The 17,676-nt window shown below is 37.6% G+C and overlaps 7 protein-coding genes across 7 annotated transcripts; 3 read left to right on the forward strand and 4 right to left on the reverse strand.

The window, feature by feature from the left end:
* Window positions 1-937: 937 nt before the first annotated feature.
* Window positions 938-7,126, forward strand: C9374_012229 (uncharacterized protein; the record flags this gene model as incomplete). The annotated part of the gene is made up of 4 exons (XM_044687973.1): window positions 938-3,544; window positions 3,623-5,534; window positions 5,605-5,813; window positions 5,909-7,126. 4 exons carry the CDS (start codon window positions 938-940, stop codon window positions 7,124-7,126), a joined length of 5,946 nt encoding a protein of 1,981 aa, XP_044542537.1.
* Window positions 7,127-7,906: 780 nt separating this feature from the next.
* On the forward strand, window positions 7,907-8,353 carry C9374_012230 (uncharacterized protein; the record flags this gene model as incomplete). Its single annotated transcript, XM_044687974.1, has 1 exon — window positions 7,907-8,353. One exon carries the CDS (start codon window positions 7,907-7,909, stop codon window positions 8,351-8,353), a length of 447 nt encoding a protein of 148 aa, XP_044542538.1.
* Window positions 8,354-8,540: 187 nt separating this feature from the next.
* Window positions 8,541-9,578, reverse strand: C9374_012231 (uncharacterized protein; the record flags this gene model as incomplete). The annotated part of the gene is made up of 1 exon (XM_044687975.1): window positions 8,541-9,578. One exon carries the CDS (start codon window positions 9,576-9,578, stop codon window positions 8,541-8,543), a length of 1,038 nt encoding a protein of 345 aa, XP_044542539.1.
* Window positions 9,579-9,706: 128 nt separating this feature from the next.
* C9374_012232 (uncharacterized protein) lies at window positions 9,707-12,068 on the reverse strand (the record flags this gene model as incomplete). Its single annotated transcript, XM_044687976.1, has 3 exons — window positions 9,707-10,128; window positions 10,203-10,571; window positions 10,664-12,068. 3 exons carry the CDS (start codon window positions 12,066-12,068, stop codon window positions 9,707-9,709), a joined length of 2,196 nt encoding a protein of 731 aa, XP_044542540.1.
* A 568-nt stretch (window positions 12,069-12,636) lies between these two features.
* C9374_012233 (uncharacterized protein) lies at window positions 12,637-12,984 on the reverse strand (the record flags this gene model as incomplete). Its single annotated transcript, XM_044687977.1, has 1 exon — window positions 12,637-12,984. One exon carries the CDS (start codon window positions 12,982-12,984, stop codon window positions 12,637-12,639), a length of 348 nt encoding a protein of 115 aa, XP_044542541.1.
* A 647-nt stretch (window positions 12,985-13,631) lies between these two features.
* On the forward strand, window positions 13,632-15,709 carry C9374_012234 (uncharacterized protein; the record flags this gene model as incomplete). The annotated part of the gene is made up of 3 exons (XM_044687978.1): window positions 13,632-14,226; window positions 14,394-15,372; window positions 15,475-15,709. The coding sequence occupies 3 exons, from the start codon at window positions 13,632-13,634 to the stop codon at window positions 15,707-15,709; spliced, it is 1,809 nt and encodes a 602-aa protein (XP_044542542.1).
* An 888-nt stretch (window positions 15,710-16,597) lies between these two features.
* On the reverse strand, window positions 16,598-17,668 carry C9374_012235 (uncharacterized protein; the record flags this gene model as incomplete). Its single annotated transcript, XM_044687979.1, has 1 exon — window positions 16,598-17,668. The coding sequence occupies one exon, from the start codon at window positions 17,666-17,668 to the stop codon at window positions 16,598-16,600; it is 1,071 nt and encodes a 356-aa protein (XP_044542543.1).
* Between the last annotated feature and the right edge of the window lie 8 nt (window positions 17,669-17,676).

The following is a 17,676-nucleotide window of genomic DNA, read 5'->3' on the forward strand; positions in this document are numbered from 1 at the left end:
GTTGAAAGGATTGATCGGGTCGGCTGATACAACAAAATATACTCGCTCTAAAAGCTTAACGACCTAAAATTATAAGCTTATTTTTTTTTGTTTTGAATTTTTCAAAAGCATGATATTTTTAGTTTTTGTTTCCCGAGTCAAACTGGAGCGTGGCTCGATGAAGGCACAAACAAAAAATGATGAAGAAAAGAGTTCAGTTTTGTTGATGTGAATATGATTTTGGTCGTGTTCCTTTCACACACAATTGTTGTTGTCTTTTTCTTCCGAACCGTAAATCAATCAATGACGAGCTAGCACGAGATGAAGAGAGTGTCACAATTTCCAACAATTGGTGGACTTTCTATTCACACGTGTGTTGAAATAATTATGACAAAATAGATTTTAACACACATCGTACAGCAACAATGCTATCTATTGGAGGAGTGTCCTTTGTCAAATATTTAGAAAATATTGAACATATTTTTAAATAATAATTGAATTGAAAAATTGAAAAGGTCGTCCTGACAGGATTTTCGAAACAGAACCTGCGTTCATCATTTGGTGGTGAAATTATGGTTTTTTAGGAAATTTTCGTTCGGAACTACATGGCGCCACCCGAACGAGCATTTACACAACCGAAAAAAAACTGCTTTTATTATCGAGGTAGCCTCAATTTCTCAACACGAACCTCAATTTCCCATTCTCCCTCAACACGCGCTATTCGTTTCCAAGGCTTTTTCTTCCTGATACAACTTGGAGATACAGAATCATATCATCATTCCTCACTTGAAAATAACAACACGTGAAGGATTCGGAAACGACATTTTCATTCCCACCTCTTTCTCTACAATTTTCCGACGAGAGAAGTTCTATCTCTCTCTCAAGAACAACGCATATCTACTGACAACCACCTATCTCTTGCACAACACCTCATCAATACAACAACAACAACAACAAAATGCGAAACTCTAACGAATGGCAGGCGGGTTTTTCAAACGCACTACCAAAAAGATTTGAAAGTAGAAAGGCTTCAGTTGCATCCTACTCGAGAAGAGCCTCAGAGTTTATTAGCTCTCAAAATCAACCCGCAAATAAGAGATCATCTGGCTCGGAGGTTAATAACCAATCCTCGCAACAACAACAACAACAACCACAAACATTACAGGCTCAACAATACTTTCTCCTCTCACAGAGACAAGGATCTGTAGCATCAAGCAATTTTGACATGCCAAGTACCGTGGGTGGAGCCAGCACAGTTCAGCAACCGCACATGAACAATAGCACAATGCGGAGACTGAGCCACATTGAGCGACATAAATCAAAAAGTACAGTCTCAAAAACATCAACAGGAAGTGACAGGACAAAAAAGGGAACATTCTATGCAATCGAATCAAATTTATTCTTGTTCGTAAATTCCCTAAAATTGGAAAAGCCAATGAATAGGGCGTTGTATTTTTTCATTCAACTGATAGGCATTTGGCAAACATTGTCTTTGGGAGTTTCCATTGATTTTAATTGGGGTGAATATGGAAGATATTTCTATCATGCAATAGTTGCACCTAGAACATTTGGATTCCAATTTCTTCCCTACGATGCATTATTTGGGGTTGCCATAGCAGCTTTTTTATTGGACACGTTTGCATTATTCACTCTCTATCTCACTTATCGATCCTTCATTAATGGAAGCAAGTACTGGGCTCAAATTAAGGCGAGTGCACGATTTTCTCTTGCTATCATTACCATGATTAGTTTACCGGCCATGTACGTGATGCTTTCGTTTTGGAGATGCGACTACTCCCATACTGTCACGCTGGGCGAAGAGACGACCTACGTCCTTAAAAAATTTCCATCAACAGCTTGTTGGTCGGCAACGAATGGTGCAATGGCAGCAGTCTCAATTATTTTCATTGTATTGCAAACGCTAATGACCACATTCGCAATGCTCATTTTCTCAAACACCAGTATTTCGAGCAAGTCATTCTTTACAGTGGATACCATGATTCTAAACGTTTCAATTCAGGGTCTTAATCATATTTTTCTGTTAGCCTCACAATTGATTCCAGATATGTATTATTATATAAGGCCCATATTTTACATGGTAACATCTCTTTGCCTATTCTTAATTCTGGTATGGCAAACCCCTTTTGTATATAGATACATTAACTCTTTTTATGGAGGATTATTTATTGGACAAGTTGGAATTGGTATTGGTTCATTAGTGGCCACTCTGACCAACAATTCCGATGCTTGGGATGTTGGGCTAGGGCTTAGCTCTGGACCCATTGGAGGACTTATTTTAGGTTTCACAATAGGCTTTATTGGAGTGGATATTTATACTCACATTCTCAAAAGGAAAGGTAAAAAATTAATTGAGGGTGTGATGGAGTCACGAAATTTGGGAGACATTTCTGAGAGGGATTATTTTTTCGTGGGAAGATTTGTCAAATTTTCAATGAAATCGAATGATAAGGATCAAGCAACTTGTAACTCCTTCGTACGTCTCCTGGTCAACTATAAGGATCCAGTACCTACAGAAACTCTTATTACAACGGCCCTGTTCATGAAATATGTTCTTGAGAATCAATCGACAACGTTTGTGCTCATGCTCTTCAAGAAGGCTGAGCGACAAAACAATAACTTTCTCACCAGATTTAATATTTTCCTGAGATATCGAGAAATTGAAAGAGTGACATCAACAGGAAGAAATAATTTTGAAATTGATCACATTTTGGATGGAATTTTGAAAAGCTCAAGCCTGTTGAGACATTTACAAGTTCGATTTTGGAAGCATATTTCTTCAGGACAAGAGATCATCAACACAGTCATGCAAATGGAGGAAATCACCCGAGAGTGTGAGCAAATATTTAAAAACTTGATGTTCAATCACCGTGAAAACAAGACTGTCTTGCGAGCCTATGCAAGCTTTTTGGAAGAATTTTTGTTTGAACCCATCATGGCCGAAGAATTGTACAATGAAGCAAATATATTGGAAGAGGAAGAAGCCGAAAAGAGCAAGGTAAAAGTAAAAGCTCCTTCCAAGAACCCTCTTACCGCAAGCTTGTCAAAAGAAGAGGCAGTTGATTTACTCAAAATGGGAACAATGAATGAAGAAGAGTTGGCTCATTTAGAATCTGCCAGTCAGAATCACGCCGAAAATGATACAGATTCCAAATTGCAAGAGCAATACCGAACATCCATTAACAAGTTCGAGAGAAACGGCTTTGTTATAGTTTTTCTTCTTTCATTGGGTGTAATTTCCATTGTATACATGAGTGTCATCTTTGCCCTTGATTGGTCTTTCACTGGAAGAGTTAACGATGTCCTTCAAGTGGTCAATGATATTTGCCTCATAGCTCCAATCCCATACACCACTTTGGGAGATATTAGACGTGTCAATTTAGCTTTGACAACAACAGGCACAGTGAATAATATCACATATGACGAACACAAAACTCAAGTGAAACGGTTTACAAAAGATATCGACCACTTGGTTAGCATTGCTCGAGGGAATTTGTTCACCACCTCCATGAAAAATCGATTTACGGATATCGATAAGACATACAATGTATGTAGTTGGTTTCATATTTTGTTTACACATTTGACATATGTACAAATATTCCTATTTCCGAAACACTGGTATTAGGTTGCAATTACAAAACTTGAAAATGTCACAGGTCTTGAATTCTATTCCAAAAACGCGTCTGCATCCATGATCATCAATACTCTATCTACTTTAATGACGGAAATTAGCGAGTTCAACATCTCTTCCTACAATGAAACATACAAGAATTTTTATTTTTCCATGCTCTATGTGAACCGTATTACATTTACACATGCTCTGGAGAGTTTTTATAACGAAGTTATTGCAGATGAATTGAACACTCAACAGCAGGAAAATACTGTTTCAATTGTGGTCTTTTCATCGCTGACAGGATTTTTTGTTCTTTATGTTTCCATCTATCTGGTATTCATTTGGTATCATGTTAGGCAACGAAAATTAATCTCCAAATTATTCAACAAGATACCAACAACTGAAATTACTAAGATTGCTCACCATCTTGAAGCTAGTACTGATAACTCTGTTGTGTCGCAAAAGACATATGTACTCACTCCAACAAGATTGATGGTGTTTTGGGTCACAATGATTCTTATACTGACCACAATTGCTGCCATTCTCATCATGTATGAAGGACTATCACAACAAAGTAGCTCAATATTAATTATGAGAAAACTTAATTATTCAGCTAAACTCTTGATGATTACCCAACGTATGCAATTCAAAACTCAAGAATTAATTCAACCGGATTACAATGTTATTGGAATCGATCGACATCAATTTTACTCGGAGATTGGAGACCATCTAACTGAATTTTCAGAAATTTGGAATGCTCTTAGATATGGTACAAATGAAGACTCGTTCTATGCTCTGGGCTCATTATCTACCTCAATTAATGGTATTCTCATCAAGCCGTCCGCAAATTGCTCTGCCGTGACTCAATCCGTTAATTGTATGGGATTGGATGATATCATGAAAGAATATCACGATCACATCAGCAAAGCAAGAGAAAACATTTACAGGTATACTTTTACTCGTGATGTTTTATTGAAAGAGGTAGATTCCATGTACGTGTATGGAGACAAGATTCTTACAGACGTTTCATCGATCATGGATTTACTGGTCAAGTCATACACAGGTCAGGCAAAAGTAATGGGAGCTGTTTCTGCTGCCATTGCATTCATATTATTATTGTTCATCATTTATTTGTTGTACAGCGCCATTAATAAGTTTTCCTCTGAAAATCACCAGCTTAGACTCATGCTCAATCACTTACCAGCAGAAATTTTGGACACAGACAACGATTTGAGAAGCTACATTCTGTACAATTCTCTCAACAGTCACACGAAACATTTGGAAAAGAATAATCAACAGGATTCATATGAGAAGGCCATTCTTGAGGCTGCCGTTGCCGGCGCTGTCATTTGTTCTTCATACGGCTCCATTGACATTTTCAATGAATCTGCTCAAAAGCTGTTTGGGTACAGAATTGATGAAGTTATTGGAGTTTCTGTAACAAGCTTATTTTGTCCTGAAAGTAGAGGCACCTTGGAAAATGTTATTAACAATATGAGCACTAGTACCAAGTCGTACGGTGAAAATCTTTTTCTTCAAGGTCAGAGGAAAAACAGAACTCTATTCCCTATTCAACTTCGAATTTCTGTCACGAGCATAGATGGACGAAATATCATTTCATGTTTCATGACAGATCTCACCACAGATCGAGAGCACGACCAAATGTTAGCTGAAGAAAAGAAGAAGAGCGAATCATTATTGTTGAATATTTTGCCAGAGTCCATTGCCCATAGATTGAGTAATGGGGAGACATTTATTGCTGATAACCACGAAGATGTCACTTGTTTGTTTAGCGATTTGGTTGGATTTTTGGAAATTTCAGCATCAATGTCTGCGACAGAGTTGGTTCAAACCTTGAACATTATTATTAATGGATTTGATTCTCTCATTCCCAAATATCAGCTTGAAAAAATTAAGACAATTGGTATGTTTAAATTTTTCGTTTTGAAAATCTAATATTTCTATCATGCTGTGATTGGGTTTGTGAACAATAGGAGAAAAATATTTTTGTGCTGGTGGATTAAAAGTGAGAGCCGATGAAGGTGACAATCATGAGGAACGAGTGTTGAAGTTTGCAATGGAAATGTTCAGTGTTGTCTATAATTATAACGTGGACCATCATCATACTTTCAATTTGCGAGTGGGAATGCACTGTGGTGCCTTAGTTTCAGGAGTGATTGGAACGTTGAAATTTGCCTATGATGTAAGTTGTGTTCTACTGGCAGTATCTTTGCATATGAACACCCCAATTTCTTTACTTTCAATTCTTGTATCCAATATTGATATATCTCAAAACAGGTATGGGGCGATGCAGTCAACACATCAAGTCGAATGGAATCTACAGGTAAGACGGGTCGCATTCAAGTGACCGCTGCTCTCTACAAGAGATTACGAGGCAAATATCGTTTTGAAAAGTCAAGTGTTTTTGCCAAAGGAAAAGGAGAGCTCATTACTTATTTACTTGATGAAAAGTATTACCAGAATACATCTCCAGAAGCTCCTGCACTTGAAGCCTCCAATTATTTGAGACAACAAATTGCAACCACCAGTATTTCACAATCTGGATCCGCTGAAGATTTATCAGAAAAGAATTTTACCTCAGATGAAGAAGAAAACACCACCGTCAAGAGGGCAACTCCTCCACTTTCGCAACAACAAACGACAATGACAACAATGATAGCTACAAATCCATTAAGTCCATTGGTTGGAATTATTCGATCTGGTTCCAACTCTTCACTCGCTGATATTTCCAAACAACAGGGAGGAGACAAAAAAGACACGGCCAGTGTGGACTCTCGAGAAGAGACTACAAGTGACAGCGGTGGTAATAGCCACAGAAAAATTAATCGAGACCGCACCAACTCACTTCGTGGAACCAGTAATGAAATTAGAGAGCTACTTCTCAAGAACACTGCAGCAGCAACTACTGCTTCCTCTACTCTAGCATCACCAAGCAGCCCATCCTCAGAGAAGAAGGTTCATCTCACCGCTGAAATATTGAGATCATTGGCAGAACAACACGAGCATGACGATTCCACAACACCACAACAAGTTAAAGGTGTCAATCTATTACCAATTGGGGATAACCCACTTTTAGCGAGAAAGAATAGCGTTTCAAGTACGGCCTCCTCTTCCACAACCACCATTGAAACCATGAGACTTAGCAAATCGACACATGCACTCCATACCGATTCTTCACAAGTGAAGCGAGCATTTCCAACAGGAACTTCCTTCTCTGCAAATATTAATGCAGTTGTTGCTGCCTCGTCCTCCAATTTGTTACATTCAGAGAGCATGATTTCACACCATAGACCAGCGACTCCACACGCACACTGTTCTGATAATGAAGAAGATGATGAATTGGTAAACACGGAAGAAGACCCAACCAGTGGTGATGTTTCTGAAGGTGAGGAAGAAGGAGATCAACCCTCACCTCCACCTGCAGCTAATTCTGTCACCAACCCAACCACCACGATTGTCAATCCAATTCCCCTTAGAACCCATATCAAGGAATGAGAATAATTAAAATTCTCCTTAGCCCTCAAATTCTTGATTTCTTTAATTTTCCTGGAGACAATTACAACAATCATTTAAAGATTATTGAAGGAAATTAATATTGGTCATTGTTCCAAGATAATTGTCGCCATGACGACTCCGCAAGACGCTCCGCCAATGACTATTCCGATCCAAGGCCAAGCAAAATTCAATTTATGAACACTAAAAAAAAAATTGTTGTAGTGAATTGAGAACGAATTGGGCCACACGACTTCTTGAAAGTAGTACAACAGAAACAACAACCTCAGCACACTTCAATCCCGATCAACTAGTATTCTTCTTCATGGTCTCATCATTATTTGAAAAGTTTTGGAAATCTCATATTAAAACGAGTCCCGTTTGGTCTTTGGAGTTTATCCGTTTCTTGTTCAATGGACTTCGTATTGGTTGATCAATTTACCGTTCATTGTTTATCAATATGGAAAAGTAGAACAACGAAAAGTACAACAAAAACAACGATCATCATCCAACAACACAAATGCAACAACAACAACAAATTCTTTATTTGGTAGTAGGCTGATCCAGCGTTATGTTTCCATTTTAGATCAATATCTCATTAACCCTGATCATGCACCTATTGATTCCGAGTTTTATTCTAGAATTTTATGGCATGTAACGAAATTACATTTTCTAGTAGCTCTTCCATTGAGTGTGGTCGTGTCATTGGTGGCTGAACCAGTGTTTGACAAGAGTTATGAGTCGTTAATAGGGTCGGCTTCCATTTACTCAATTTTCCAAGTGATGTTGCATTTCGTGGTTTTTATCTTGTGTGATGAAGTATTGTTCTATGTTTTGCATTATGCCTTTCACAAAGTCTCCTTCCTGTACAAACATATTCATTATTTTCATCATGAATTGAGATATACAGTGAGTGTGGGTTGTGAATATGCTCATCCATTGGAATTTCTGTTTGGAAATGTGGTTCCCGTGTTGTTGGGACCTGTCTTGATGAGAACGCATTTGTTTTGGTATTGGGTGTGGATTGCATACAAGTTGTTGGAAACAAGTTATGTACATAGTGGATTTGATTTCAAATTATTTGGACGATTGCAGTTTGGAACCAATGAACATGCCTATCATCACAGTCACTATCAAGATGCCTATGGTGCTTGGTATGGATTGATGGATACAATGTTTAGAACTACGAATCACTTTAAGGAATACATGAAAAAGAAGAAGGTGAATTAATCAACAAGCGACATTTTTTGAAGTGTGTCCATTCTTCTCTGCTCATGCTGCACCATTGTTGTTGACAGCAGATGCCACACCATGATCACAATTGGTATTCATAAAGAACGCCATTGGTTTTTGAAAATCTAATGAATTCATATTATTATTTTAATTATATTTTATGTTATTACACGAGATGTGGATATTAGAACGAGTCAGACTCTCCCGTCATGGAAGAATCATTGAAAGATTTAAATGGAGGTGGAAGACCACTCATGATGACCTTATTCTTTGGAGGAGGTCCAATTTCAAATTCCGAGTTGTCACACGATGAAAATGAGTTTTCCTCAGATCGTGCAACATCAAAATCAGAATGAGGAGCCTTTTCCCCAGATCGATGATTCTGAGGTTTAAATATTCGAGAACTTTTCTGAGGTTCTTGTGTTTGCCGATTTTCCATTCCATTGGCAACAGCTTTTCGTGGTTGCAGTTTTGACAGCTTGTTTGAATTTTGTAAAATGTCGCTCACTCTTTTAGCTGCAAAAGGATCCATTCCTCCTCCAGCAATCGTTGAGGAATCATCAGTGTTCGTTGTTATCGAACTGGAATCAAGATCATCGTTTAAAGGTATTGGTTTTGGTTTTGGCTTTTGAGGAACATTTCCAAATGTTGCTGGTTGATTCTTTTGATTGTTGCTGACGGTAGAATTAACTCGTTCTGTTGGTGGTGGATGTATTTGCAAAATTGGTTTTGTTGGATCGAGTTTGTTTTTTTGAACTTGTTTAACGGTTGTATTGGCTGATTTGCTATTCATTCTCTTTTCATTTAAATTTTCATTTCTCAATTTGTGAATAATTTTAAACAACAAGGGTATGGTCTCTTGATTTTCCTCTTCTTCCTCAATTTCTTCATAGGTTTTCCTTAAATTTAATTCATGAGCTAAAAAACGATGTTCTAACCGTTCCTCAGGTTGATTACATTCTTTTTTAAACACCGATGCACTGTAATCAAAATGATTGTATTCCAAATATTCAATGATTAATTCATTGATCAGAAATTGCATTTCGGAGGGCCTAGGCCTGTTTTGCTCTTTCCGAATAAAAAATTCTTCGGAGGATTGAGAGCATTCGGATTGTTCAAATGATTTGAAAATTTCAGCTCTCAAATTGGCTCGTATCTTGTTTAATACACCTCTCTTTTCCAAATTCTCTTTCAAAACATCTTTGATTTCTTCTAACGACATTTTTTTAAAAGAGTTGTAATTTTTTGGCGGGTTCTTAAGCAATTCACCATACAATTAATGTAACGCCAGCAATAATTATTCTATTTTAACATGCATCATTATTGCGTGCTTATCATTGTTATGATAACTTAGGTTTTATTAATAAAGAAAGAACATGGCTTTGTTGAACCAAACCATGAATCACCCGATTTGCACGTTCCATCCACGTGATTAGCAGCTGTTTTGTAAAAGGTATCTTCATACGATTCTGAGAATGGAGCCTCTTTATCGACCGCACAAGAACTGTAGGGTACTAGACCATCATTCAATTCTCCATAGTTGACAAGCTTGCTCAGCAATTCAAGTGGAGCACTATACATCGAGTTTAAGCCGTAGCTGCTAGTGCCACAGAGCTGGCCAGTGACATATTCTTTGGCGATTTTTTGAAGCTCAGACAATCCAGAGTAGTTGGTGTGAAGAGTTTCATAGGTAGGATACATTTTCATGGAGTCTGACATGCAATAACCACCCTTGGATGCTAAAATACGTTTCACATTCCAATCGTCTTGGGCTGTGTTGAGATGTGTTTTCAACCATTACGTAGGAATATAGTTATATAAGCAAGAGAATAATTGTTACACTTACCACACACAGTGTCCAACATGTTGGCAGCTGGACTACCACGCAAAGGACCCATCAAGTCGTACCACGAAACAGTCGTCTTGTCCAAGCTACAAACTCCATTCTTAATAGCTGCTGCTAATATTAAATTGCCCATCGAGTGTGCATATATAATGACATTCTTAACAACCTTGTTACTCGACCAGGTCATGTCGCCTTGCTTTAGTTTTTGTTTCATGAGTAATATGTCACAATAACTTTGTTGCAGTTCCTTATTGTCCCACCCACGATATTTGGTTTCCTCTCGAATGAACCATCGTTCTGAGCATTGAGGAGTGTAATGAGAAACTGGACCCCAATAATTTTCAAAGTCATAATCTATTGGTTCTCCCTCTGTTGTTTGGTATTATTAGGTTGAATTTTAATCAAGTGTCAGATTTTGCAAGTTGTTAGTATTATAGTGTTGGAAGTCTTCATATACTTACTGTCAGTAGGCCATTGACCTGCACCATGTAAAAATACACAAATCCTTCTCTCATGGAGCTCTCGCATGTTATGTTGTTGAGAACACTTCTTGGAGTCCTTCAACCATGGTAATAAACAAGCAATAGAATCGAGATGGAAAAAGTATGATTTTGCAGGAGAGGTATATTGTTCCGATTGTAATAATCTCTTCTCTGAAGTGGATTTTTCAATTAGTTGGACTGGTTTTTTTGGGAACAAGTCTTCAAGTGGAGGTCCACTTGTCAACTCGGATCTAATGTGACTTTTGTTAATCAGGCTGATCTTAATGGATTGTGACGATCTCCGTTGCTGTTTCGTCATGATTTCCTTGAGCTCTTCCTGAATGAGAGGAGACTCTGAAAAGAGAGACATCAAGTTCTCACGTGTAGGTGAAATCTTAATGTCAATATTGTTTGACTGACCTCTCGTTTTTACAGTTGTCTTTTCGTCATTCACTTCTCCTCGATGCAAAGACATTGCAGAAATGTCAACAGTAAACTCTTGCCCAATAATATATCTCAAGTTCATGAGAGAGTTATCCATGGCTCTCATTGCATTAATCGTGCTCAAATGACTGCCAACTGTCGATGAGGGAGGAGCAGAAGCGCTTGTTGATCCCTTCTTCATGCATAACAAATAATGAGAATGTTCGAAAAATACCACATGGCGATCGAAATATTGCATGGGACACAATCTGTCAGCAGCTTCATCATAAATTGGCACATGTTCAGGTATGTAATGATTCGAATCGAGAATGGTTTTGAGAAGAGAGTTGAAATCCACTGGAGAAGGAAGAGTGGAAATGTGGGGTTGTCGTTGTTGTTGTGGCTTCTCATGGACCAGCTCATTGGAAGGCTGCATTGCAGTTTCATTGGTGGCTACCCAACGCACTCTCGCATAAGAATTCATATGCGAATCAAAGTATAGAGCCTCTGAGAGTAAGCTTGAAACAGAAACGAGTCGGATTCGTTCCGAAGTGGAGGAGGAAGGGCTGGTCATGGATACAATGGCACGACCCTTATATAAGGGAATTGCCTTATGATTCTTTTGGAAGGAAATGTGAGGGCTGCGCGAATGGACTTTAAAATCCACTTGAAGATAGTAGTGGTCATTGGGAGTTGCAGTTGTGGTATGATCCAATGGATGTTTCAGCCAGCCTCGGGTTTTTCTTAATAATTCATGTAATTCATGATGATGGGATTCAAATCGGAGAGCTGATGAAGTAGAGGATACTCTGGCATGTATGGAGAAGGGAGAATGAAGAAAGAAGACAAGTAGTAGTGAGAGGGCAACAAGGAGTAGATTCCGTTGTTTGGAGAGGAGGAGCAGTTGAGAACGGATGGATAAGGTTGCCTTGCGGCAGGTGGAGCTCTTTAATAGGTTCATGAGCAGAACACAACAAAATGATAGGAGGATTATATATAATCGGAATGCACAGGCGTTTGGAATGCTATGGTTGAGATGGATTCTGTTGTTCTTTTCGTTGCTGATATATATAACAACACCATACAACCCAAAGAAACAAACACGTGGAGGTAGGGACCAGACGTAAACGGTTATTCGTCTTTTTTTTTTCTGAGGAGAAAATGTCCTCCAGTTGAACCCTCAGAAGAAGTTTCAAATTTTTAGCTTTAGTTGGAAATTGCTGAAGATACAACACTTTCCAAATTCATGTAGTGATTTTAATATGTAGGCCCAGAGTATAGTATGATGTAGGCCAAGAAGATTTTTTGACTCGCAATTCCAAGGACACGTCACACAGAATGCTTTCTCTTTTCATGATGTTACAATTAGAGAGTTGAGGAAATTGAACATTGATCCTTGAATTCAATACGTTTCAAAACATTCTCAAAGCAAGATTCAAATATCATTCATCTCCAACAACATTTAAGAAATTTATCTATTTACATGTCAAACCTGTTACAATTACAACTGAGTTCTCCAAAATACATTCTTATTCATTCATATACACCACTTCGACACATTTCGCCGCTTTCGATCCCCAATACACCACCACCAAATCACTCTTCAAATAATCCTTCTCTCCAATTTTAATCTTTTCTTGTCCGAAACGTTGAACCAAGCGTTGAGTACCTTCCTGGGTGAGACCATGACGATTCCATGGATCGGGTGCATAAAACACACCTCTCAGGCATGCTAATAAACGTTCTTGATTGATCTCATGAGTGTATTCATCTACATCTCCTTCTTTGATCAATTCTCTCAAAATTCGATGAAAATTCACTTCGGCAGCAAAGTTTTGATCAACGACGACTTCGGTTGGTTCGTTTGGGAAGACCATTCTAGATGATGCAGGGTGTTGTTGTTATTGAACTGGTGCGTTTGGTTGTTGTTACAGATCGTTTCGAAATTTGTGAAAGATCTAAAGGATAATTATTTGTAAAAAGTTTTAAGTTTTTTTTAAAGAGAGATTATTGTAAAGGTTTGTCTTTTGATTTTCATTAAAAAATCAAGAAAGGTTCACGACTCTGGAAAAGGACTCCAGTCGAGATGTTCTGTAGTCCTATTTGAGAAAAAAAGAATGTCAAAAAGAACCATGACGTGTTATTCGATTGCATGCTAACAAAACGGTTGCTAGGAATCAACCTCAAGATCTAGAAACAGTAAAAGATGGATGTAATTAAGGAATTTTTACAACACCCTTACTTACTTTCCAACTTTTTCCCTCTTCGACTTCCAAAATGCTGTCTCATCTTGGTTGAACACTTTGGAAAATTCTCAAATTTCACATCATTCGATTGGTCCAGGAGAGGAGGAATACCGCTTCGAAACCCGATTTTTGAAGGCGCTCTAGTTGTTGTCAAAACATCAAAATGGTTGTCCTACACCGACAACTATGGTGTTCGGCATCACAAAAAAAACACACAACACCGTACATTCGGCACCATGAAGAGAATCTCTCAACACATTACACAACACCAACGATGGATGGTGCGTTCAAAGACATTACATGGGATTCAAAACAACACAAAGAATGAACCAAGTCGAGTGTTGTTGATCAATAATAACCAAATACCAACGACGACTTGGAATGATCAAAGTCATTCGTTTCACACTCAATTGATTTCACTCCATCCATCGACATCATCCAATACTTCGCAATGTCCATTCCATGCGACGAAATCTGCATCGACCATGGTGTCTTCAACTAATTCAGTTTCTCTCCAAATGGATACATTGAAACCATCGGTCGATGAGAATTTGACCTCCGAAACTCTCAAACACGATCACTCTCCACAACCTCGTGTGAAATCTTTTGAAGAAATTCCTGGACCTAAAGCATGGCCTTTCATTGGTCATTTACTTGATCTTCTCAAACATAAGGGAATTCCAAATATTTATTTTTATGAATTGTGTGAACAATATGGAGATATGGTTCGTCTTAAAATTCCAGGCGAGAATATGTTGATTGTGTCTCATCCTGTCATCATTGAAGAATTGGTGAAAAAGGAAGAACGACGTGAATATTTAAAGTCGAATCGATATTATAAGCAACAACATGATATAACGTTGGCTCCTATTGGTAAGTGAAGAAATGTGATCCTGATCTAAGGTTTCATTGGTGCTTGTTTTAAACAATAATCATGACTATTAATATTGAACTTTATGACCATTGCTATTAATATTGACAATAATATTTTGAACGTTATGACATTTCCACATCATGAATGTCTTTTTGAAATTTCATAGAAATGACCTTCTTTGAGGATTGGCAAGAAATTAGAAATCTCTACAATGTGGCCATGAAACCTGAAAATTTAGAAAAAGTCAGTTTACCACAAATTACTGAACTCAATGGAGACTTTTTACGGACTCTTGTGAAAAAATTGAAACGAACTGACAATGATGATGGACTCAAATATCGACTTCCGAATGCCTTTGACGTGACATCTTTATATACTTTCAAAGCAGTGGCTAAAACCTTTTTAGGTGTCAAAGTCACTGAAGAATTGGAACAACAAATGCCATGGACCATTTACGAATTTGTCGAACAAGCTGTTCGTGCCACCGATATTGCACTCCAACTAGACAACAAACCACCTCTCTATCAATACATTAAAACCAGTGAATATAAGGAAATGGAATTTTTAATGGACAAGATTTACGATGGATGTAAACTCTTAATCAAAATGTTCGAACAAAATCCAAATCCTAAAATTCCTCGATTGAAAGAATTGGTCGATCAACGAGCTGTTGGAATGGAACAAGCACATAAAAAGAGTGAAGGAGTGTTGAGTGCCTTCTTGAATGGTGGAGTAGATATTACATCACGAATTATGGTCAATCAAATGTATCGATTGGCACATCATGTGGAATATCAAGATAAATTATTTGAGGAATTGAAGGGATTGTTTGGAGAACCTACAACTGAGGAGTTTGAATCAGAAAATGGTTTGGAAATTACTTGGGAAAAGTATAAAAAGATGAAACTTGTGAAGAATTTCTTGGAAGAAACCATGCGTTTGAATTCATTCTCGTATATGACAAGTGGCAGATGGGCCGTACAGGACTTTGAATTGAATGGATATTTAATTCCAAAAGACACTCGTATCTTTATTATGAACTATCATCCAAGTTTGAAGGATGAGTTTGTTCCACGTGCTAAAGAATTCATTGCAGAGAGACATGAAAAGGGTCATCCGTTAGCTCCAAAATCCATGTACAGCAGGTAAGTGCTGACAATTGACATTTTTGTTACAAGGAATGGATGAAATTTTCTCAATTTTTCAAATCATGATGATGAAATGGAATACTTTAAATATATTAACAGTCTTCCATTTGGAATTGGTGCTCGTAAATGTCCAGGTAGTCGTATCGCAAGTACTGAATTACACATGTCACTCATCAATTTGGTCAGACATTTCAGATTGACTCATGAAAATCCAGAGAAATTCCCAGAAAGCAGCCATGATCAATCCATGCTGTACATTAATTCAAAGAATCATCCCTTGTATCTCATTCCAAGAGATCATATGAAACCAATTTTAGAAAAACATGTGAAATAATTTGAAAATTATTGAACTCGAACAATCCTTAATGTCATGAAAATTTTACAAGAATTTTACAATAAATTTAACTTTTGTAAGTCCGTTTAACAGTGAAATTCCAAACTTGAAAAAAAATGGAATCACGAACTTCACAGCATAATTTCAGCGCGCAGATGATCCGTCCTCGTGATGATCAAGATTCTGATTCCAACCGAACCGGACAAGACTTGATCCGAAAAACATTACAAGATGCTGTAGAACGCCATGCACCATTCGGATTCATTGGACTGGAAGTGTTTCATGATCCCAATGATTCCGTTCCGAACGGTTCAGTTGAAGCCTCTGAACTTGTAACAAGCCTTCCACAATATCCAATGAATGAATTTTTGAAACACAAATTACAGTATTCCATTGGATTGTTAAAGATGCTCGCAAATTGTAATCATCAGTCGTCCAGTGTGCCCGTGAGAATCTTGAACAACCATCATGTTGGCCAGGAGCAGCAGCTGACGAAGGTTTGGAAATACTTTTCGGATATTGTGATTTTCGAAAAAGTGCGAATAAAAAATCGACGATTTTTTCGCGATTTTTTTCGAGATCGAAATGAGCGACATTGATGCGTTGTCGTTTTGACTTGATGTTGATTAACATCGAAATCCTTCAAAATCGATTTCGATCAAACTCGAAATTTATTAAGTTTTTGTCTCATCATGCCAGATTTCCTTGCAATGATGAACAAACGATTTGATTATTGTGATTTTCGAAAAAGTGCGAATAAAAAATCGACGATTTTTTCGCGATTTTTTTCGAGATCGAAATGAGCGACATTGATGCGTTGTCGTTTTGACTTGATGTTGATTAACATCGAAATCCTTCAAAATCGATTTCGATCAAACTCGAAATTTATTAAGTTTTTGTCTCATCATGCCAGATTTCCTTGCAATGATGAACAAACGATTTGATTAACTTGGGTGTAACTTGATCAAACACCTGCTCCATTATCTCTTCGAGAGAGTCAACCGAATGTTCATAGTTTTTCAACTGTGTTTTCATCCATCCGAAAAGCAATTCAATGGGATTGAAGTCAGGAGAGTATGGGCTTTGCCAAAACACACTAATACCTTGGCCATTCATTATACTATGAACTTCTTTTTCCTTATGAATGGATGCGTTGTCAAGAACTAAAATACAATCTTTTGGGATCAATTTGCTCAATGTTGTCAGAAATATATTAAATCGATCAGCATCAATTGCTTTGTTAGTTGTATCGACAAGTTCCCAGTAAACCAAACCTCCTCTCTCGTTAATGCATGCCAATAATGAAAAACGTTTTCCACTCACTCTGTGCGCACTGTTTTGACAAGTGTTGCCAATTTTGATGTGAGCCCTTGTTCTAATCAAATGGTCATAACAGAAATGCGATTCGTCAATAAAAAACATGATTCTTGTTTTGTAGGTTCGAATAGTTCGCCTGTACACAGTTCTTTGAGATTGTACTCTTGGGCTTTTTCGATATACTGATACTTTTTCACATTTCTTATATGTCCTGAACAAATATTTTGTCGTTATTTTGGAGAGCTGAGATACGGAAATTGAAACATCAAGATAATCTTTAACTATTTGACGTACTTCTGCATAATTAACAGTATTATATTCACTGAATATGATATCAATAAATCTTAACACAGAGAGGTGGGTTGATTTACCTGAATGTGGAGGCCTTCCGAGAGCTTTTTCTTTTTGTATTTCATTGCAATATTTGTAAATCGTTGAAGGTGCGAAAGGTAAAATTTGTTGCAAGACCTTTGGTTTATCTCCATACTTTCCACACACCAATTTAATGAACTCAATTTGTTCTGGGGCTAATTTTTGACCTTGGATATATGGTCTTAGTTTTTGAGATATTTGGACACCTGTTTTTTGTTTGAAAACTCGTCTTTCATCGTTTGTGAATCGATGTTGCGTTGCTTTTACCATGTGGAAAT

Source organism: Naegleria lovaniensis, assembly GCF_003324165.1.
Source record: "Naegleria lovaniensis strain ATCC 30569 chromosome Unknown tig056, whole genome shotgun sequence".
NCBI classification, from domain to species: domain Eukaryota; phylum Heterolobosea; class Eutetramitea; order Acrasida; family Naegleriidae; genus Naegleria; species Naegleria lovaniensis.